This window comes from Dipodomys ordii, unplaced genomic scaffold, assembly GCF_000151885.1.
Source record: "Dipodomys ordii isolate 6190 unplaced genomic scaffold, Dord_2.0 Scaffold55, whole genome shotgun sequence".
Taxonomy (NCBI): domain Eukaryota; kingdom Metazoa; phylum Chordata; class Mammalia; order Rodentia; family Heteromyidae; genus Dipodomys; species Dipodomys ordii.
The window spans coordinates 694,215-715,175 of record NW_012267271.1 but is presented as its reverse complement, the minus strand read 5'-3'; the positions used below and the strand labels follow the sequence as shown (position 1 = coordinate 715,175).

Sequence of the window (20,961 nt, the reverse complement as noted above, 5' to 3'; positions counted from 1 at the left end):
CAGCGGGGCCCTGGGGCAGCTACGGACGGCACATTTACTGCTCATTCCACTGAGTACGGGGCATGTGCCAGGCCGGCGCCATTGCGCCTCCGCCCTCCTCTCCGCCACCCGGGTGCCGGGTGTTAACAACAATTCTATCTAAAACATTGGGAAACCGAGGCTGAGGCCCACTGCAGAGTCAAAGGGGTGGAAAATTACCCAGAGCGCCTCCTGTCCAGGATCGCACACACAGGCTAATGGGATGCACACTCTTGCGCATGCGTGCGGCTACTCCCACATCAACTGCCAGCCCTAGGGACTTGCACGCGTGCGCACACCCATGTCTACACACGCGCATGTGCACCTGGGTCCACGCAGGCACCTGGTCCTCGCATGCGCACACCCAGGTCTACACACGCGCATGCGCACCCAGGTCCACGCAGGCACCTGGCCCGCACATGCGCACACCCATGTCTACACACGCGCATGCGCGCACACGTCCACGCGCGTGCCTGGCCCGCACATGCGCACGCACACGCCCTCCTACTCACCAGGCCAGCAGAGGCAGCGGAAGCTCCCGAGGCCGTCGAGGCAGGTCGCGTTGTGCGCGCAGGGCGCCGATGCACACTCCAGTACCTCCTGCTCGCAGCGCACGCCCTCGTAGCCCGTGTCAGCGCAGTCGCACCGGAACCTGGGGTGAGCGTGCACGGAGCTGAGTGCGTGCCCGCCCGCGCCCCCTCCCCGTGCCCAGCCCAGGCCCGCAGCACCGTCACCCGGCCCTGTGGGCACAGCCGCGGCCCCTCCGCCGGGCCGGCGCTCACCCATTGACCAGGTCGTGGCACACGCCCCCGTGGGCGCACGGCTGGCTCTGGCACTCGTCGACGTCCAGCTGGCAGCTGGCACCCGCGTAGCCCGGCGCGCACACGCAGCGGTAGGAGCCGACGCCGTCCAGGCACGAGCCCCCGTGCAGGCAGGGCGCCGACACGCACTCGTCCACCTCCTCCGCGCAGGTCACGCCTGGACGGGCACACAGACAATAGGCCCGGGGAGATAGGCGCCCACCGCGGGCCTGGAGACCAAGCCAGGGACCGGAGGGTCCCCCAGAGCGACGTTGGCAGGGAGGGGGCAGGGGGAGCAAGGATCATTCATCCAGAGCAGATGTTGCTTTGTCTTGAAGACGGATATGGCAGGCCAGCAGATAGGGACTCGCTCGATTTGTAAGTCAGGATTGCATTTTCAGTCGGGCTAAGCTCGACAAGGAAAAGAACTGGATGTGTTGACAGAAAGAGCCAGGGTCTCTCTGGGGAGTTGGGAGTCGGGGACGGCTTCCTTGAAGAAGAGGTTTTAGGGATGGGATAACAGCCTCTGTGAGTGGCTGGATGTCAGACTTTGAATCTAGCCCTCCCCTACTTGAGGAGGAGGGGTGATACCCCGAGGGGCTGGGGGCTGTGTGGAGGGGCAGGAACAAGGGGAGAGGTGGTGTATAGGCCTGGGTCTGGGGGCCAAGTAAAGACGCTGAGCAGCAGAGTGACAGCTGGGTCCTAGCTACATTTGAGAACATTTCTCAGGTGGCCCTGAGGGCTGCATGAGGCAGGACCCCCACATACCCTCCAGGTGGGCCTTCCTGGAATAGAATAACCATACTGTATTGATGTCAAAACTCCAAGCCCCCAGTCAGGGACAGCCCATGTACTGGAACAAATCAGGATTGCTGGATGCTGTCCCCCCCCCCCTGTGGATGGAGTGGGGACAGAGAGATCCAGAATCTAGAGATTCAGCTGGAGCTCCTGGTCACGCAGACTTCAGGACCCCTCTCCCTGTCCCCTAAAGTGGGTTTGGTCATGGGGGCCAGGGCCCAGCTGACTCCAGCTGGAATCTTCCTCTCTTCCAGATCAGTGAGCACAAAACACAGCCCCTCCTCCCTCCCATGACCCTCCAAGCCCCACTCCCACCCTCTGTGCCAGGCGGAGCCAGGCCCAGGCTGTCCGGAATCCCAACTCCCCCTCATAGCTCTGAACTGAAGGAGAGAAATGAGTCACCAGGCCGTGCACAACCACCACTCAGCCAGAAAATGACCTGGAACACCTCCCATCCAGGAGCACACATACCGGCTGTTGGGGTGCACATGCAGCCCTGGGTGCATACACACTCTGGCCGATGCATGAACACTATGGATGCAAAATAGGTGTGCAAACCAGGAGACCCACAGACTGATGTGACCCCACTGTGTGACACCCAGGTACCCAACTAGGACATGCAGACAGAGACAGACCAGGGGAAAGATATCTTCCCTCTGGAACTCCACCCCTGTGTGCACCTCTGCTTCTGAGAACTTCAGACTTCCCTCTACCCTCAGCACAGAGATGTCTGAATTCATGGACCCCAGACTGTCCTAGACTGAGCCTCACTCGCAGACCTGTCGCTAGCTGGATTCTCCTTCCTTCTGCCACTTGATCTTTAGTTATTTTCCCAGGTAGAATATTGCATTTGTTGTCCAGGGCAACAAATGGCCTCAGACAATGATCCTCTTACCCATGCTTCTGGAGTGGCTGGAATTAGTTATGAACCACTGTATTTGTCTTGTTTGCTGAGATGGGGTTTCACTAACTTTTGGGCCAGGTTGGCCCTAAACTACAGTTCGCCCAATCTCTGCTACCTAAATATCTGACATTAGCTGGTGGTCCATGCTCAGCCCCACTTTTCTTCCTTTTGTTCCTTCTTTTTCTTTCTTATGTTATTGTTGTTGTACTGGGGATGGAACCCATAAGCCCCAAGCACGCTAGCCAAACATTCCACCCCGGGGCCACAGCCACAACCTGCCAGGTCCTTTCCTGAGCATTGTGAATACATTACCCACTCAAGGCAGTGGGGGCCCTGAGGGGCTCGTGTACATCAAAACCAGAAGGCATCCACACAGGGCTCCCCATTGCCTCCGGAGCCAAGCCACGGTCTTCTGACTCTAGGACCATCAGATAAGGCACAAGATGTCAGCGTGACAGCTTGACACGGATCTGCAGTGAGAACACGCTGGAAATGCTGTCTGGGTGTCCTCATTACAGGCAGCCGTGCGCTGTCTACCCTGCCAGAATGCCTGAGGGGGCCTCTGCCTTCCAGAGTCAAACTCGGCTCTGTAGAAGGGACAGGAACAAGGTTTGCCAAGTGCTTGGCATGTGCCAGCACTCAGACATACACAGTGTCACCCCTGGGTGCCCAAGAAGCATCGAGTCTGTAGCTCAGGAGCAGGTGGACTGCCTGGGGCATCTGTAGACTCCAGCTGATGCCTGTAATCTGAGCGGCTAGTGGGGTCCAGGGTCAGAGCTCCTCAGCCAGCCAGAGCCCTTACCTGTATAGCCGAGGGGGCAGTGGCATTCATAGCGATCAGCCAGGTTGTGGCAGGTGGCGCCATGGTGGCAGGGCCGGGATGCGCACTCATCGATGTCCAGCTCACAGTGCTGACCCTGGAAACCCGGCACGCAGTAGCAGCGAAAGTCGCTAGGATCAGGACCCTGGGGCACACACAGAGCGCCGTGGTGGCATGGCTGAGTGGCACAGCCCCTGGATTCTGTGAGTGCACAGGTGTAGCTTCCATTCTCCATAGCCTGGCACTCAGTCCCTGGGGCGCATGGGTCTGAGGCACAGGGACTTGGGGTCTCTGAAGGCCCCGTCTCTGTAGAAAGAAGAAACTCAAGTGGGCAGGGCGCACAGGGACCACACAACACCCCACCCCGCACTCCCAGCCCAGCCGCAAACCCTAGACGGCAACACTGCAGGGCTAGAAAGGAGGGCCAGGATGGCCACAAACTGCAGAGACCTAATCCAGAACTGGAGTGTCTGCCGGCCCAGGGGCCAGCTGGGGATCCGGGCTCCCCCACAGGGTGAGGGAACACATGCTAACCCTGCAGAGCCCGGGGAGCCAGGGTTGGCAGTGCAGAGGCTGAAGAGGAAAGCCAAGCCTTGCTGAGGTTGAGCCACAGTTAGCTCCAGCACGGGTCTCAATGCCAATGGTTTCAGGACTCCTGGGGCTTTCCCTTCTGTGGGCCTTGGCCCTCCCAGGACCCCGGAGGAAAAGGGCAAAGGAGGGGGTGACTCCTGCCCCCTACCTCTCCTGCTGGGGCTCTGGTAACTCCATCTCTGTGTGAAACCTGAGATGTCTGCCTTCAACCTCAGAGATGGGAATGGAGAAGGGAGTGGTGACATCAAAGGCGAGGAATGGACTCAGCCCCTCCAGTCTTTACCGCCCGCCCCCCTGCAGCCCTGGGCCCTGCCTCCTGCCTGCTGGGCCTCAACCCCCACCAGCTCATAAGTGCCTAGCTGAGCTCACCCAAGACAGGGCAGATACTGAGACCCACTTGCCTTCAGAACATCTGCCATGGCCATGCTGAAGACCCCACACTTGGGGTCCTGGGGCTTGAACTCAGGGCTGGGGTGCTGTCCATGAGCCTCTTGTGCTCTAAGCTAGCTCTCTATCTACCACTTGAGCCACAGGTCCACTGCTGGCTTTTTGTTGTTGGTGGTGGTGGTTGTGGGGCCTGAACTCTGGGCCTGGGCACTGTCCCTCAGCCCTTTAGCTCAAGGCTAGTGCTCTACCACTTGAGCCACAGTGCCACTTCCGGCTTTTTCTGCTTATGTGGTGCTGAGGAATTGAACCCAGGGCCTCATGCCTGCAAGACAAGCGCTCTACCACTGAGCCACCTTCCCAGCCTGACTTCCGGCTTTTTTGAGTAGTTGATTGGAGATAAGAGTCTCACGGGACTTTTATTCCTGGGCTAGTTTCACACTATGATCCTCAGATCTCAGCCTCCTGAGTAGCTAGGATTATAGTTGTAAGCCACCGGCACCCAGCTGGTACCCCTCCCCTTTTTGAGGGTGACAACTGGTTTGGAAGCCAAGCCAAAGAGCAGGCCTTCCCCGTACTCTCTCCTTAAGGCTCAAGAGCCTTGTCACTAGCAGGCCTGCATTCAAACCCTGTCTCCAAAGACTGCTAGCTATGACACCCTAGGCCAGTCATTTCTCCTAAGAGCCTGAAGAGAGGGTATGAGTCCTGAACCCCTAGAGTTTTGAAGAATGCGAAGCTTCAGGGGCCACACTCCAGTGTCAGCTCACTGCAGGGGGGGCGGGGGTCTTAGTGTGCTGTGGGGGAAGGGAGTCTCCAATAACCAACCCACCCCCACCCTGCCCAGGTTGTCATACAGACACTAACCAGGTCCCAGAGCAGCGCAGGCCCTGGGCCCTCCCCTCCCCCACCCCACGAAAACCCCAAGATAAGACTGGCTGCTTCACAGGCATCATCCACATTCCAGCAGACAGGGCCCGGCCTGGCCAGACCTCCATGCTCCCCAGCAGACCCGAGGAGAGTGGGGGACAGTGAAACAGGGACAGGCAGACCCTGGGAGATGACCACCCTTCAGTCCAAGCTGGGGCGCCCCCAGCACCTGGTGCAGTCCAGCAGGAGCACCCCGTTCCACATGGGGAGGGGGGCGGCAGGTGGGTACTGAGAACCCAAAACACTGTCAGGCCAGTCCCCAGCCCCCTTCCCCGCCCTGTCACCTGAGCCAGGACCTGAGCTATCTGGGCGTCCCTGAGGGGCAGCTGGCCTTCGTGGTCCTGCCCTGCTGAGAGTGTAGTGGCAGCTTCCCCCCGGCTCAGCCTGCGGGGGGCGAGGGGGGGGTCAGGACATTGAAGGGCTGGTGGGATGGACATGGATCAAATTTAGGCCATCAGACAGGTTTGGTTTGTAGCAGGGTGCCATCCGTGCCCTTCCAATGTACCCCGGAGCCCTCTGTGAGGGTCTGTAGTGGTAGTGGTCACGTCCCTCAGCCCCCAGGGCTCAGGAGGAGGCCAAGCCCATGGGGAGCTCCAGTGCTGCTTCCTCGCCAACAGGGCTCTACCCCTCATCTGTGTGGCCCGAAGGTCAGGAGACCAGACCAGAAGAAGGCTTCTTACAGTCCACCCTCCACCCCCCAGTTGCCTTTTAGTCCCAATGAGGAAGCCCAGAGGGAGCTGAAGGAAGGGGCCTGTGCAGCCAGCCAGTGCCAGGCTGGGAGGGAGGAGTCACGGCAGGTGCACCAGGGAGGCAGTCCACCCACTGGGACGTGAGCAGTACTGGTGCAGTTTCCAGCCCAGCCCAGGCCCATCAAGAATGCAGATTCCTGGGGCCCACTCCTGGAGATTAAAAACCACTGGGCCCCTAGCCCCAGACTCTGAATTGCACCCAATCCAGTCCCCAGGTGGCCTCTGCCTTCCAGGGGTGAGCCAGGAGACCAGCCCAGGCAGGGGAGGGCCAAGAGGCAGGCAGGGGACTGGCTGTCCCCAGGGCCTGGCTGGAGGGGTGGGGCCTGTCACCAAGGCAACGAGAGGCCTGTGCTTATCTTTACAAATCCCTCCTGACCTCTCAGGCTGCCTGGGCTGACCCGGCAAAGGATGGATTAGCGGACACCAGCCTTCCCCTCTGACCTGCGCCCTGCCTGGGGACAGCCAGAGGGACAGAGTTGTCCATTTACCAAATGTATGCGCAGTGCTCGGTGTGCATTTGTTATTACCTTACCATGTTTGGTTCAAAGCAGTAAAGGGGTGTCATTAAGAAAACTTATACTGGGCTGGGAAGGTGGCTCAGTGGTAGAGCGCTTGCCTTGCATGCCTGAGGCCCTGGGTTCGATTCCTCAGCACCACATAAGCAAAAAGAAAAAAAAGCCAGAAGTGGCACTGTGGCTCAAGTGGTTAGAGCGCTAGCCTTGAGCTGAAGAGCTGAGGGACAGCGTCCAAGCCCAGAATTCAGGCCCCACGACTGGACCAAAAAAGAAAGAAAGAAAGAAAACTTACACTTTTCTAACAAAGAGGCAGAGAAACTTTCAAATCTGCCAATGCTTGTGAAACCACTATCCAGGGATCGTCAGCACATTCTGGAAGCCTCAGCCTCCTTAAACCAGAAGAGTCTCTAGCAGGGGCTGGGGCTAGGGCCGAGGCTCAGTGGTAGAGCACTTGCCTAGCCATGCTCAAGACCCTGGGTTCATGCCACAGTACAGGGAGGAGAGGAGAGCCCAGGCAGAGCGGGGACCTCAGCATCCCATGAACCACAGGCACTTATTACAGGTCCATTCCCACTGCAACAGTGGATAAGAAGTATTTTACTAAGGGTGGACTTGGGGAAGCTTCCTGTCTTGGGTAGGCCAAGGGAGAAAATATTTCCAAGTAGTGATCTAATATCTCATAAGGTCTGGGCACTTCTGGTACAGAGCTTAAAGGCATAATTTCAAATCCCACAGTTGGGAGGATGAGGCATGAAGATTGTGAGTTCAAGGCCAGCTTGAGCTACAGAGCAGGACTCTTATCTTGATGATGGAGGAAGAAGAAGAGGAGGAAGAGGCCAAGACCCAAGGCAGTGGCTCACATCTATAATCCTAGCTACTAAGCAAGGAAGATCCTGGTTTGAAGCCAGTCTGAACAAAAAGTGAACAAAGTCCCAATCTTAACCAATAGAAGCTAGTCATGGTGGTACACCTGTCATCCTACCAATGCTGGAAGCAGAAATAGGAGAATGTGGTCCAGGCTGGCTGTGCAATAAACAAGAAAAAAAATTAAAAAGCAAAACAGACTAGAGGCATGGCTCACGTGGTAGTCTATTAAAAAGCAAGCACAAGACCAGGAGTTCAAACCCCAGTATTGCCTAAAGCTGAACAAAAGACATAATTGGATTACTAATGGCAATACTAGCTGGAACAGATGGAACACTGGCCTGTCCCAGTGTTTCTAAACCATGATCTCAGAGCCGGAGCCAGGCGTACCTCTCGAGTGAGGGAGACCCAGCAGAACAGTTGCCACCTGTTTGTGGCCACTGGTTCCCTGGTAATGCCCTTGGTGGCTAGGCATGGGTGGTTCATGGCTGTAATCCTACTCAGGAAACTGAGATCTGACTATTGCGATTTGTAACCAGCCTGGGCAGGAAAGTTCCTGAGATGCTTATTTAGTTTACCACCAAAAAGCTGAAAGTGGAGTTGTGGCTCAAATGGTAGAGCACCAGCCTTGAACAAAAAAGGGACAGTGCCTAGGCCCTGAGTTCAAGTCCTAGTACCAGCATAAACAAAAATAAATAAAACCTACATTGGAGCACTACTGCATTAGTGCAGGAAAGTCTCACAGTGAAGTGCTCCCCATTTCTCAGAGACACCACAGGGAGATATGGCTTTATGCAAGTGAGTGCCACCGTCTACAGAGAAATCCTGGCCTGACCACACAAAAGCTGTGTGACTCTGGGCAATTTACTGACCCTCTCAGGGCCTCCTTTACCTCCTCTGTAGCTGGGATCAAATCCTGTGACCCCCTAGGGCAGTGTCATGGCAGCGGGGTGGCCGGTGTGACTCACTTATCAGCAGACCTTTACAACAGCCAGCACAGCTATCTGCATGGTCCTGGGTTGGGCTGGCTGTGTGTGGCTTCTCGCCTCCACCCCTCTCTGGAGGAGGGGCCAGATTTGGAGACTGGGCTGGCTGCCCCTTTGTGTGCTGGACTCCCAGGGTGCTCGGGGAAGGGGGGTGGGTGAGATCCCAACGTGTCCCATTGTACTAGAGGATGCTTTCTTCCTCCCTATGGTAACCAGCCTGCCGAGAGGCCCAGCTCAGGGCCTCCAGAATCCTCCACCTCCTCTCAGATGGAAAACAGTTCAAGTGCCTCTCTGCCAGGCGCTGGGTGATGATCCTACCTGCAGTGCCCCAACTCTAGTCTTCAGGGTTCTCCAGGGATGGGACTCCATGAACAGAAGTCAGAGGGGGCAAGGCAGCCAGTGGGGGCCCCAGTGGGGCTGTGAGGTAATGGTACTCCTCAGCATTCCTTTCCATCAGTTTTCTATCTGCCCAGCCTCAAGATCCACATGCTGAATGTAAACACTGCAACACATGCACACTGGTGTGTACACATTGGTGTGTGCAGGCACCTGCCCTGTACCTATAGGGATGAGTGTGTGCATGTACACACAATGGATCAACACACATGACCTACTAGTGTTTGCCATGTAGATGGATAGAGGTGTGCAGAAGCACCTGTTTGTCTGTGTGCGTTCAGACCAACTCCAGGTCCACAGATCAGGACTTGGTGTTGAGATCTGGGAGCAGACCCCAGCTCCTCTTACAAGCCCTGGTCACCTCAGGGACCTAGCTCCTACATACGCCGTCCCTCCCCGCCTCGCTCTCCTTCCTTACAAAAGGGGGCATTCTCTCCCTGGTGTCCCAGACAGGAAAGGAGAGACTTTGTGAGTCCAAGCTCTAGGAGAAGATAACCCCAGGGAGAGTGCGGGGACCAGGAACTGAGAGATGGCCTGCCTTTAGGGAGCCGAGGCAAGGCCTTCCTCAGCCCCTTCCTGCAGCCTGTGTTGGCCAGGATGGCCTGGCCCTGTAGCTATAGTGACCAAGACAAAGCATCCCTCTAGACCCCCAGCAGGAATTCCAGGATCGTGCAAGACTCCACGTGGACAAAAGCAAAGCCTCTGGCAAGGGGGTCTAGCCTCAGGAGCCCTTCCAGCTCCATCTGGGAAGGCGGAGGCCTGGTGGGGAGCAGGGACATACACTGTTCCCGGGTAAGAGCAGCCCCAGCCTAAGCTCAGGCAGGGGGACCGACAGCAGAGGGGAATACTCAGTTCCCCTGCACCTCTTCGCTTCTCCACCTCAACCCGCTGAAGTCGGGTCTGCTGCCTCCACCAGGCCCCCAAGATTGCCAAGTCCCAGTCAGTTCAGCCCACTGCGCAAGTTCAGCTCAGCAACTGTGGCGCTAAGACAGCTCACCCGTCACCCCAGACACAACTCCCTGCTCAGGCGAAAACTCTACCCACTTCACCACCTCACGTGCACCCCCAGCCCTCTAGATGAAGATTCGCTCTCCCCTGCAACTCCCCAAGCTCAGCCCCTCACACCCCAGGCCTCCACAGCTCCATCGGATGAGACACCCCACCAGAATTCATAGCACCCCACCCTCAGACCCACTCCACCCACCGCAGCCCTGATTCCCCCTGCCCTCCACCTGCAGAGGCCCCTCGACATGAAACTTCCCGAGTCCCAGAGCACACTCACCCCCTCGGGGCCCCACGCGGGCCAGAGGCCCTGGGCCCCAGCAGCCAGAACCTGCCCTGTCGGCCATGGGGCACAGACCCCTCCCCAAGTGCTTGCCCCCACACACACACTTACCAGCCAGGAGGCCCAGGGCTGGGGCCCAGGGCCACAGCAGCAGCAGCAGCAGCCAGGGGCCCAGGGGCCTGGAGTGCGGGGTCACAGGCCGGGCCAGCGCCATAGCTCCCCGCTCAGCCGCCTGTGGGAACGGGGCGGCCTGGCTGGCTGCGCGCCCCCCGCGGCCCTCCAACCAGCACTAATGCGGTGGACAGAGGCCGGCCCCGCCCCCGCCCCGCCTCCCGCGCCCTCCAGGAGGACGCGCGGGGCGGGCCAGGCCCCGCCCCCGACCCCCCCCCATCCGAGCCCGGGGAGCGGCCTGGGCTCTCTGCTCACCAGGTGAGGCCAGAGCCTCCCACCCCAGCGCCGGCTCCCGGCGGCGCAGCCCTCGCGGTCTCTGGGTGAGGAAGGGGGAGTGAGCGTTGTGTGGGTGCAGAGGGGGGCGCCCCCAAAGTGCAGGTCCCGCTCACTGACTCGGCAACACAGAGCTGGTCTGGGGGACCCGACTTCCCTGCAGGCGACCCGCCACCAACTCGGGCACGCGGGCCGGGCTCCGCCGGGTGCGGACGGGAGGGGGGAGGCGCCGAACCTTCGGAGACCGGGTCACGACGAACCTCCGACCCCAAGGAAGCCGGCAGCCCGGGTCCTCGGGGGTCCCGCGGGGACCCTGTCCATTCTTCCCCCCCCCCCGTCGAGTCTTATCTTTCCAGGGTGGGGACTTAGTCCTTGGTTTCCGGTGCCCGCCTCCGCCATCCACCCCTCACCACCCCCAGAACCCCGCCCGTCCGCCGGGCACACCCAGGCCTGGGCCCAGCTGAATGACCTCAAGGCCGTCCTTCCTGCTGCCGGCCTCAGTTTCCTCACCTGGAGAACGGGTTAATAGCTCCGCCTCCTGAGGCCTTCAGAAACCGAGGCAGCTGAGGTTTATGCTGCTGCTCAGATTCCGAAGAGATCTGGTGGATCTCCCCATCCACCGCACCCCCTCCCCCGCCGGCACCAAAAAGCAGAAGCCAGGCGCGGGCTCCCACAGCCCGGAGGGACCTCGGCAAACTTCCCACCGGCGCCGAGCACGTTACCGCCAGCGGGCCGGCCAGGCCCCGCCCTCGCAGAGGCACGCCCCCAGACGAAGGCCACGCCCCCTAGTAGAAACCCAGCTCTTGCGTTCGGGTCTAAACCCCACCCTCCACCCCAAACCCCGTTTCCTCCCTCCCCCCGCGAGAGAATCCAAACCCCGCCCCCGGATTGGGCCCCGCCCCTCTATCAGGTAGAAGCCCCGCCCCCTCTCGGTCCCACAGCCGCCACGCGCCCCCTTGTGGTCATACTTGGAAGCGTCCTGCGAGGTCCGCGGGAGACAGGCTGGGGAGCCCCGGACAGCTGGCCGCCCGGGGTTAGGCGCGCGCGGGTCTCCGGAGCTGCAGAAGGCAGAAGAGCCGACCAGCTCTCTAAGACGGTCCCCATTCTCCCAGCTGGAGGAGATAGACAGGGGTAGAAAGGGGACCCAACATAGCTTCCGTTACCCTCTTAGCGGCAACACTAGGGCATTATTGACCCCATCAAACAGATGTGGAAACTGAGGCACAAGAGAGAAACCCCCTCCCCCACTCCAGCCCTTGCCATCCGCGGCCGGCCGGATCTGGGCTCATCCTCCGGCTCCCACCCGGGGGTGGCAAGCAGGGAGACCTGGTGGCGGGGGCACATGGGAGATGGGGGGGGTGGGGCCGGGCTTCCGGGGCCTACAGAGGATGGTGACCCACCGGTGGACGTCCCCGGAAGACCACTTGTCTCCCCCCTCACGGCCTTGCTAGTTCTGTCACCGGCTCCGCCTTCCCCAGATCGGGGTCTGCCCTGGCCCCTGTGGCCACTGGGAGCCCCCTCCCCGGCAGGATGCGATTGGGAGGAGGGGTCCAGCCCCCTCTCCCCGCGCTGGGGGGCCAGTGCGATTGGGTTAGCAGCCAGGGCCCTGCGTGGCCAGGTCTGGGACCGCGTCCCCGGGTCTCTCCCAGACCCTCTCATCTCCTCCCAGCAGAGTGCTGGGGTGGATCCAGGCCTAAGCCGCTTATAAGGCTGCTTTTCTCACACCCTGCTCCTGCCCGGCTTCCGTGCCCAGCCCCCCCCCCCTCCCAGCAGAGTCTCGGGAGCTGGGCCAGGGCTTCCACCTCACCTCAGCCCCACCTTAATGAAAAACATTTTGTATAAAGTGAGACAAAATAAACCATGCACAGGTGCCCAAAGAAATCACCCCAACGCCAGAGCTAGCAGAGGGCTATCCTAGGCCAATGGTGAAGGGCCAGATTCCAGTTCAAATCCCGAGCCCTCCACTTTCCGGCTATGTGACTTGGTTCAAATCACGAATCTCTCTGAGAGTCTGTCAGCTCCCAAGTTAAAAAAAAAAAAAAGACCCCTCCCACCTTACCGTGAGGATTGAATGAGTAATTATTCAAAACCCATATACTTGGAGCTAAATGAGTGATGGTTAAATTAATAAATAAGGAAAGTAACTTAAGGTGGTATTTCAAATTGCAAGCACTCTTAATGGTGACATTGAAGGGAATAACAAAATAATGAGAAGCTTATGTCCACAGAATCCCGGAGCGTGGCAACCACCAAGGAAGAGTGACATGGGATGTCCCCTTGGCCACTTAAATACCACAAGTTCACTGACAACCGGTGTTTGCAAAACCTTGACTGACAACTCAATGGTTATGAACAAGGTAAGGAGGAACGTTTCCTTACAGCTACTGCCTTGTATTATCAATCACATGAACATGCTGTCTACTGCCGGGTGCCAGTGGCTCAGGCTTGTAATCTTAGCTACTCAAGAGGCTGAGATCTGAGGAACTTGGTTCAAAACCAGCCCAGGGAAGGAAAGCCTGTGAGACTCTTACCTTCAATTAATCAGTAAAAGGCTGGAAGTAAAGGTATGGTTCAAGTGGAAGAACACCAGCCACACCAGCCTTGAGTGGAAAAACCTGAGTTCGAGCTCCAGCAGGCATGCGTGCACGCGCGCGCACACACACACACACAGTCTATTGATACAAAATTCAGCCTCAGGCAGACATTTTCCCTCTACTTGTTCTCATAGGAAATCCCAAAGTTGAAGTCAAATGGCACTTGGTGACAATTCTCTGAGATGTGCATAGTCATGCACATTGCTCAGCATCCTGTATCAGGGCCTGTTGGGGATGCTAACCTTCCAGGGGTGCTTCCAGTCATTAAGATTACTAACTATACCCCAGATTCTCCTAACAGTACGGGGGTAGGAGGGATGCCAGGGTTCTATTCCAGTTACCCTAGGACCAAGGCTAAGGGCTGATTAAGTCACTGCCAGAGGGCAGTTTCTCAGTGGACCTTGGAATGTGAATCGTTTTCTGGGTGAAGTTGCTGGAGTCCTGCAAGGGCACAGGGTGCAGAGACCTTGGAAGGGCCAGTGTTGCCTGAGGGCATCTTATGACTATGATTATGAGTATGACTAGCCTGAGGTCAAGCTTGCCAGGCGGTTTGGGTTGTATCCTCGGGCCTTAGCAGAGATTAAAGCAAGCTGATGACTCAGTCCTGTCTGCACTTGGCTGAGTTCACTCTGGGAAGAATGTGGAAGACTTTGCAAGACTAGAGAAACAAATGATTAAGAGAATTTGGGTGAGCATGGGGTGTGTATCTGAGTAGTAAGACTAGCAGAATTTGGCATCTGTGGGGACTGAAAAAGAGAAGGCTGGAACATACCCAAATCCCAGTTTTGTAAGTCCCTAATGGAAGCCTAGAACCTGGGTAACAGAAGGTAATTAAGAGAAATCCAGTCCACTCAGGACAAAGAACTGGGTGCGGGTCTCCCTATAGCCACTAGAGGGAGCTCCAGGACTGGCTCCCTCCTCAGCCTGGCCTCCACCCCTCCATGCAGGTAGGTAGATTGAACTTCTCAGATGTCTGCTCTGGGGGGACAAAGTCCAGTGGCCTCCTGGTCTCTGGGTCCTGCCTACCCTGGCTAGCCCTACTCCCTTTTCCCCCTTCCCAGAGGCTAGTCAGACAGGCAGAGGGACTCTTGAACTGAAAGAGTGTAAGAAGACCTTCCTAAAACTCCTAGGTGTGGGTTTTTTTTCTTCCTATGAGCCTCCCCTACCAGTCCTGGCCCTTTGGAGTGGGCATGGCTACCATGTTTGAAATGGAGGCCCTTGCACACCACACCTCATGTGGCGGGGGTTCCACCGCGGAACTTAGGGGAAGCTGAGCCTTGAATTCCCCACCTTGAGTTCTCCCTCAACTCCGCTGAAGGAGCCTGGGGTGGCTCAGATCAGGGCTCAGCCTGCAGCCAGGCTGGTTCTGAGTGCAGGATCAGGGTCCCCGTCTCCATCCAGTGTGGAAGTTTGGGCTGGAGTCGTGGGCTCAGCTCTGTGAGGCCAGCTTGGCCTCTGGGGCCAACCCCCTAGTGGAAATGTGGTCTGACCCTTGCCCGTGGGGCTTGAGTCTCTTACCACTGCACAATGAAAACCTGGCAGGTTACCCATGCACTCACCCGTCCATCTACTCGCTCACCAAGTGCATGCCAACTACCCTGTATGCTGGCTGTGTGGGAGGTGCCGGGCTGGAAGCAGAGCCAGCTCCCCATCCAGCCCAGGCCAGCGTGGACGCTGGACACTGGACAGAGAACTGTAGGATGCAGAATGAGTGGAGCAAAGAGAATGAGGAACCATGAGCTGGAGGGAAGGAAAGGGGCAGCGTTCCAGGCAGAGGGGATGCCCACAGAGGGCAGAGGGCTGTGTGGCTGGAGTTCAGGGAGCAGCCAGGTGGCTTGGAGGCAGCTGAGAAAAGCGGACACTGTTGGGGCGGGAGAGTCCAATCGCTAAGGGAGAAGAGGGGGAGCCCTCCAAGGCCCCTGGGGGATGGGGGGGGAGGGGTGACCCTGGGCAGGCTCAAAGTGCAGACGGATGGCTAGAGCAGAGGAATGGCGGTAGAGCAGGGGTTTGGAACAGTGATTGGCATCACTGCTCCCATCTAAATGGCACGATCCTTGAAAATTTTATGGAAACTCCCCCCCCAAATTAACACATGGAGCCACTGAAATAGGAAACTCTATCTTATTAAATCTGGTGGAAAGAGCAAACTCAGGCCCAAAGTAACACTAACAGGATTGTAATAACCTGAAACAGAACACACCATGAGACGCAGCTGAGCTGTGTTAACTCCTGCTGACTCCTCAGACCCCAGGCCCCTTGAACAGCACGGCTCCCATTCCCCAGGTAGGGCCACTGAGGCTTAGCGAGGGGCAGGGACTAGCCAAGGTCCTATGGCAAGGTTCGAATGAGAACAGAACCCTCCTGTCTTCCAAGCTTGGAATTCTCTCTGGAGAGAACATGTGTGTCCTCACCCACTCCACACATGGTAGCACACCGTGCTCACAGGAGACTGCAAACACATGCAGCTACTCATGCAGCTACTCGTCCTGACTAGACGTGTGTACATCCATGCCACCTGCCCAGATCAGAGCACCCCAAACAGACATGGACACAAGAACCTTCGCACACACACACATCTGTCATTCCACACAGAAATACTCAGACCCACACACATGCCCCTGCGGGGCAGGGCACACAAGGGTACCCAGGAGCAGTGTGCCCTGCTCACCTGCAAGATCGCCAGATATCCGCAGAACACAGCTTCAAGCACAGCACCCACAGTTCATGGGTGCCCCAGCTGAGCATGCACAGGTGCATGGACAGACAGAGGCGTGCCCTGATCGGGTACAAGGCCCAGGCCCAGGGGGCAGCAAGTTAGTATGGCAAGTCCTGGAGCCTGTGCCCTGTCTCCCCTCTGCAAGAGCCTGAGAAGTGTAGCTTCAGGTGCCTGGGCAGGGCTGCTGTGCCCTGGGCCTTGGGAAGAGCCCGCATGGGGTCCTAGCGAGGGCTCAGGCAGCTCGGAGGGGCACTCAGGCTCAGGGTCAGGCTGTTCCCCCAGGGTATGAGTGGCAGAGAGGAACTGGGATGGTTGAGAGTTTGCAGAATGGGCCCGCCCACCCACCAGTCTTCACTTGCTGTTTAATAAGAACCTTTTGTAAGCCAGGCAAAACCAAGACGCAGCCTCTGCCCTCCGGAGGCAAACCATCCCAGGCAAACCATCATGGCCTGAGGCTGTAGACAACCCTGGCTTCCATCCAAGACTGTGGGACATGGAGTCGTTAGTTTCTCTGAGCCTCAGTTTCCACCATGAGCTCCATCACCACCTGTGGGTGACCACTTGGGAGGAAAGGGACAGCTTTAATGAAATTCAGCACCAGCTGGTGCTACAGCCATGATACAAGAGCACAGCCCCGAAGTTATGGGGTTGGCTGAGCTCCAATCCCTGCTTAACCAGGACCAGCTGCCTGAGCTTGAAGCCTCTCTGAGCTTCTATTTTCTCATCTGTAATATGGATATAAGAATAACTTATCACACAAGTAGGGTAGAATAGTGTTTATGAAGCTCTTAGCACAGAGCCTGCCACAAAGTACATACTCCATGAAATCACTTTCTATAATTATATATCAGCTTTCATTTATTCACTCAACCAACAATCACTGGGTGTTTACTGGGCTCCAGGAATAATCCTAGGAGCTCTCCAAATTTTCTCCGTCCTTCTAGGGTTACATTTATCCCTCTCTTATAACCAAGTCTTATAACCCAGGGAACAGAGGCCCAGAGAAGGCCTGTCACTTGTTCAAGGTCACAGAGCCAGTAGGAGCCAGAGCCAGAATTGGAACCCAGGTCTCCCAGCCTCTTTAAATCCAGCTAGGAGACATACGCTTCCCTTTTATAGTTCAGAGGCCTCCTCCCCTCTCCTACAGCAGCCCCTGTTAAATAAATCATCCAGGAACGGTTTCTAATTCCCAGACTTGGTTGCAAATGAATTATTCACATTGTAAGGCCTGCAAACCACAGGCTGGGCCTCATTACCCAAGAAGGGCTGCTTGCCCACAAAATGCCCCTCCCTCCCCGGGGTGCAGGTCCTGGCGGGCCAGCCAGAAGCAGGCAGAGTTGGCAGGGCGGGCGCCAGAGCCCCAAGCCTGCACCCTGCTCTGGGAAGAGGGTAGGGCTTTCTTCCCCCTTGAAGCCTTTGCTTTCTAATAAGCTCACAGTCTTGCTGTTACTGAAAGCCGGTCTTGAATCCTGGTCTGAGATGACTCTGTCCCAGAGTGCAGCTGTGTGACCACAGGGCCTCTGAGGGAGCAAAGCCGAGCACCAGCGCACCCAGCAGGTCACAGGGCCCTGCTTTATACTTTCTCTTTTATTTGTGGGTTGAGGCTTGTGCTGCATGGAGAGGCCCCCTGCCAGAAGCTGGGGACAGAGAATCCATCCTGTGGGGGCTTCCTGTGTCTGGTTGAAGCCCCGTGTGAGCCAGAAGCCTGGGGGCTGTAAGAGACATCATGGGGCGCTCTTCACCACAGAAGCTGGGCTGTTGGCTCATATAGGCCGGGGGAAGCCCTCAGCTAGTGCCTAGAGCAACAGAGGCCCCGCTTCCTTGTTGCCTCCCCTGAACCAGAGCTTCTGTGTGGGTGATGAGCCTCTCACAGGCCAGTCCTGCCACCAATTAGACCCAATCTGAGTCACCAGTGGGCGCCTAATTCTCAGGCAGACTGAGCCCAGATTCCACCCCAGTCTAAGCTCAGATCTAATCCCACGCTGAGACCCAGATGTCTACCAAGGGCTGTCCAGAATGCAACTGACCCCTAATCCAGTCCCCATCCCAGAAAGACTGAGAACTGGTACTGATTAGAGGGAGCACAGGTGTCCCATAGAAAGCAAGGGCCAGGGCCATTTGAAACAGGGCAGAGGTAACAAATGGGAGATGGGGGGGGGGGTGGAATCAAGGACAGGATCAGATCTAGCAGCCAGCTAGGAAAATGGGACCCTGGGATTCCAGTGTGCTCAGGGGGCTTTTCCAAAGGTAGCTCTACTTTCTCAGATGGAAGATCCTAAATCCAAACCCAAAATGGCTCTTGAGCAGGGAAGGGCCTGGGCACAGCCCTACTGCTCCTCAGGACAATGGATTCTGTTATCACCACCTTACAGAGGCCTGGGATGTGGCTATGGGTGAATAATGTCTCCCTCCGTAGCCATGGTCATGGGCACTTAGGCACTGAACCTCTGTTTTCCAGTGGGATCTAGGCTCAGGCAGTGGCTGAACTCTCAGTGAGAGACCTGCACTGGCTCCCAGGCACCTATTATCTGACTGTCCATTGTGTTCCTGAGCTCTTCTAGGGATCAGGGGAGTCAGAAGAGTCGGAATAACATGACCAGCCCCAGCCTCAGGTGGGCTAGAGTTCCTGCCAGTCTCCCCTGGCAGATTTTCTGCCTCTCATGCTCTTCTCCTTGAAGCAGGCACTATTGTAAACACAGCCCAGGTAAAGAAACAGAAGCCTGGCCAAAGATCTCACTTGTCCCTCAGAGATAACACTCCCTCTCAGAATTCCCTGGTCTCCCACACTCTGTTCATATCTGTGGAAAAACAAAGGCCACTTTTCCATCTGCTCGCTCCATGCTGCACTCATCCACATGTCCATCTATCCACCCATCTTCCTGTGCATCCATCCATCCATCCATCCATCCATCCATCTATCCATCTACCTGTCCATCCATCCTCCTGTCCATCCACCCACCTTCTCATCCATCCACCTGTCCATCTGTTCACCCATCCACCCATCCATCCACCTTTCCATCTATCCATTCACCCACTCATCTAGCCACCCACCCATCTACCCATCCATCCATCCTCCTGTCCATCTATTCACCATCCATCCATCAACCTGTCCATCTATCCACCCTTGCACTTATCCATCTAGCTATCCTCCTATCCATACATCCACCTTTATATCCACTTATCCATCTGCCTACCTATCCACTCACCCACCCACCACCAATCCAACTATCCAGTTTCCTTCCATCCATCTATCCTTCCATCCACACATCCATCATCCATCTAGTCGCCATCTACTATCCATTCATCTATCCAAAAAAGCCACGTACCCATTCATCCATCTAGGGATGCCTCCACCCATCTATCCATTCATCCATCTACCCATCCATCCATCATTCACCACCCACCATCTATCCATTATCCATTCATCCACCATCTACCCACCCAGTCATTGATCCATTAGTACAGCTAGTCATCCACCACCCATTTACTCACTCATCATCCATCCATCCGTCTATACATCCATACACCCACTCAATCAGCCATCCATCCACCTATCTACTCATCTATCCACCCACCCACCACCATCCATCCATCTATACACCCAATCATCAATCCAGCCATCCATCTGTCTACCTATCTGTCCATCCATCTGCCCATCCATCCGCTCATCCACTCATTCATCTATCTCTCTAACCATTTAATACCCATCTATCCACTTATCCTCCCACCATCCATTTATCTACCATCTATCCACCAGCCCACTCATCTACTCAGCATATCCATCCACCCATTCATCCATCCACCCACTCACCCACCCACTAGGTCCCAGCATCCTGTAAGTGCCAAGCCTGGGCAAGATGTTGCAGACTGAATGTGGAACCAGAGACAGAGCTGCCCTGGGGAGTGCTCAGGCTGCCAGGAGAGCCACAAATTAAACAAACATGCCTGTAAGACTGAATGCATTGCCGTGTGCTAAATGCCGGGGAGAGGCAGCCCAGGATGTTGTCAGCATTGTAACAAAGACTGTTTCTCTTGGGGGTGCTCTCTGGGCCCTTGGGGAGATGTGGGCAGAAACCCTGCAGAGACAGCCCCTGGGCTTGGCCTCCGGGGACAGAGTGTGTGTGGGGGGGGGGACGAATATGAGAATACTCCTCAGGGAAACCAGCGGGCTTACTGAGACCACAGCCCTCCCACCTGGCCCCTCTAAGGAGATGGGGGCCTGAGGGCGTGGCTGGAGCAGGAAGGAAGTAAGGGTCTTTTGAAAATCTACCCCCTTGCTTTGCCTTGCCTTCAGAATCGGAAGTGTCCAGCTGGTGCAAACGCTTCCCAGAACGTCATCAGGACTTTAGTTTCAGGAGAAAGGAGGAGAGCGGTTATTTCGGGATGAGGAACCGCATGAGCAGAAGGCTGGAGGTGGGAACAGCAGGCAGACCTGGGAAGGCAGCACAGGAGAGAAAAGGAGGGAGAGCCTGGCTTCCACCCGTGGGGACTTCCGGTGCCCTGGTGGAGGCTCCGCCCCCATCCTGCATCCCCTCACCCTGCACCCATCACTGCAGCCTCGCTGCTGCCTCAGCTCTCAGGTGCACTGACTGTGTGCCTGAGAAGGGGTGTGTGCAGCCTGATTTCATCATCATGAGATCCAGGAAGCACTGGAGTGCTCGGGCCTATTGCACAGACACATGAAAGTTGAGGGAAGTGAAATCAGTTTCCCAGGAAGGCGGCATTCAGCGGAGGATGCAGTCTTCATTGCTGGGCTCTACAGTCTACCTCCTAACACCCCCTGTGGTGCCCACAAAGCAGAGGAAATGGGGACTGGCCATGAGCAAGGCCCTGGCTGGCCCTGCTGTGGTCATGTCTGTGTCTCCTGCTCTCCAGAGAGCTAGTGTGCTCTACCCCTGAGGCTCTGAGCCCAGCCACCCCATGATCTCAGGTCTAGGACATAAGGTGAGCAAGTCCACCTCATGAAAGCAAAGAATAGTGACTTTGATCCGGGTGAGCACGTGATCGTATCTCTGGTCCCATTTTATATCTGGGGAAAACTGAGACACAGCAGGGTACTTGGCCAAACTGTCAGTCACCTGGCCGTGAGTAAATAAGTACATCAACGGGCTAATGAATGATTAACTGAGCATGCGTAATGAGTGAGTGAGGCGGACAGTTGAGAGGTGAC

General features: G+C 56.7%; 1 protein-coding gene across 1 annotated transcript in view; it reads right to left on the bottom strand.

Moving 5' to 3' along the window:
- The window catches only part of Crb2 (crumbs family member 2), a 20,323-nt gene extending 10,072 nt beyond the window's left edge, over window positions 1-10,251 (bottom strand). The window contains exons 1-4 of the mRNA XM_013021255.1: window positions 10,149-10,251; window positions 3,323-3,646; window positions 801-996; window positions 531-670 (exon numbers count right to left, since the gene is read on the bottom strand). Of these exons, the coding sequence (XP_012876709.1) occupies window positions 531-670; window positions 801-996; window positions 3,323-3,646; window positions 10,149-10,251 (763 nt within the window). The remainder of the gene's footprint in view (window positions 1-530; window positions 671-800; window positions 997-3,322; window positions 3,647-10,148) is intronic.
- Window positions 10,252-20,961: the final 10,710 nt, after the last annotated feature.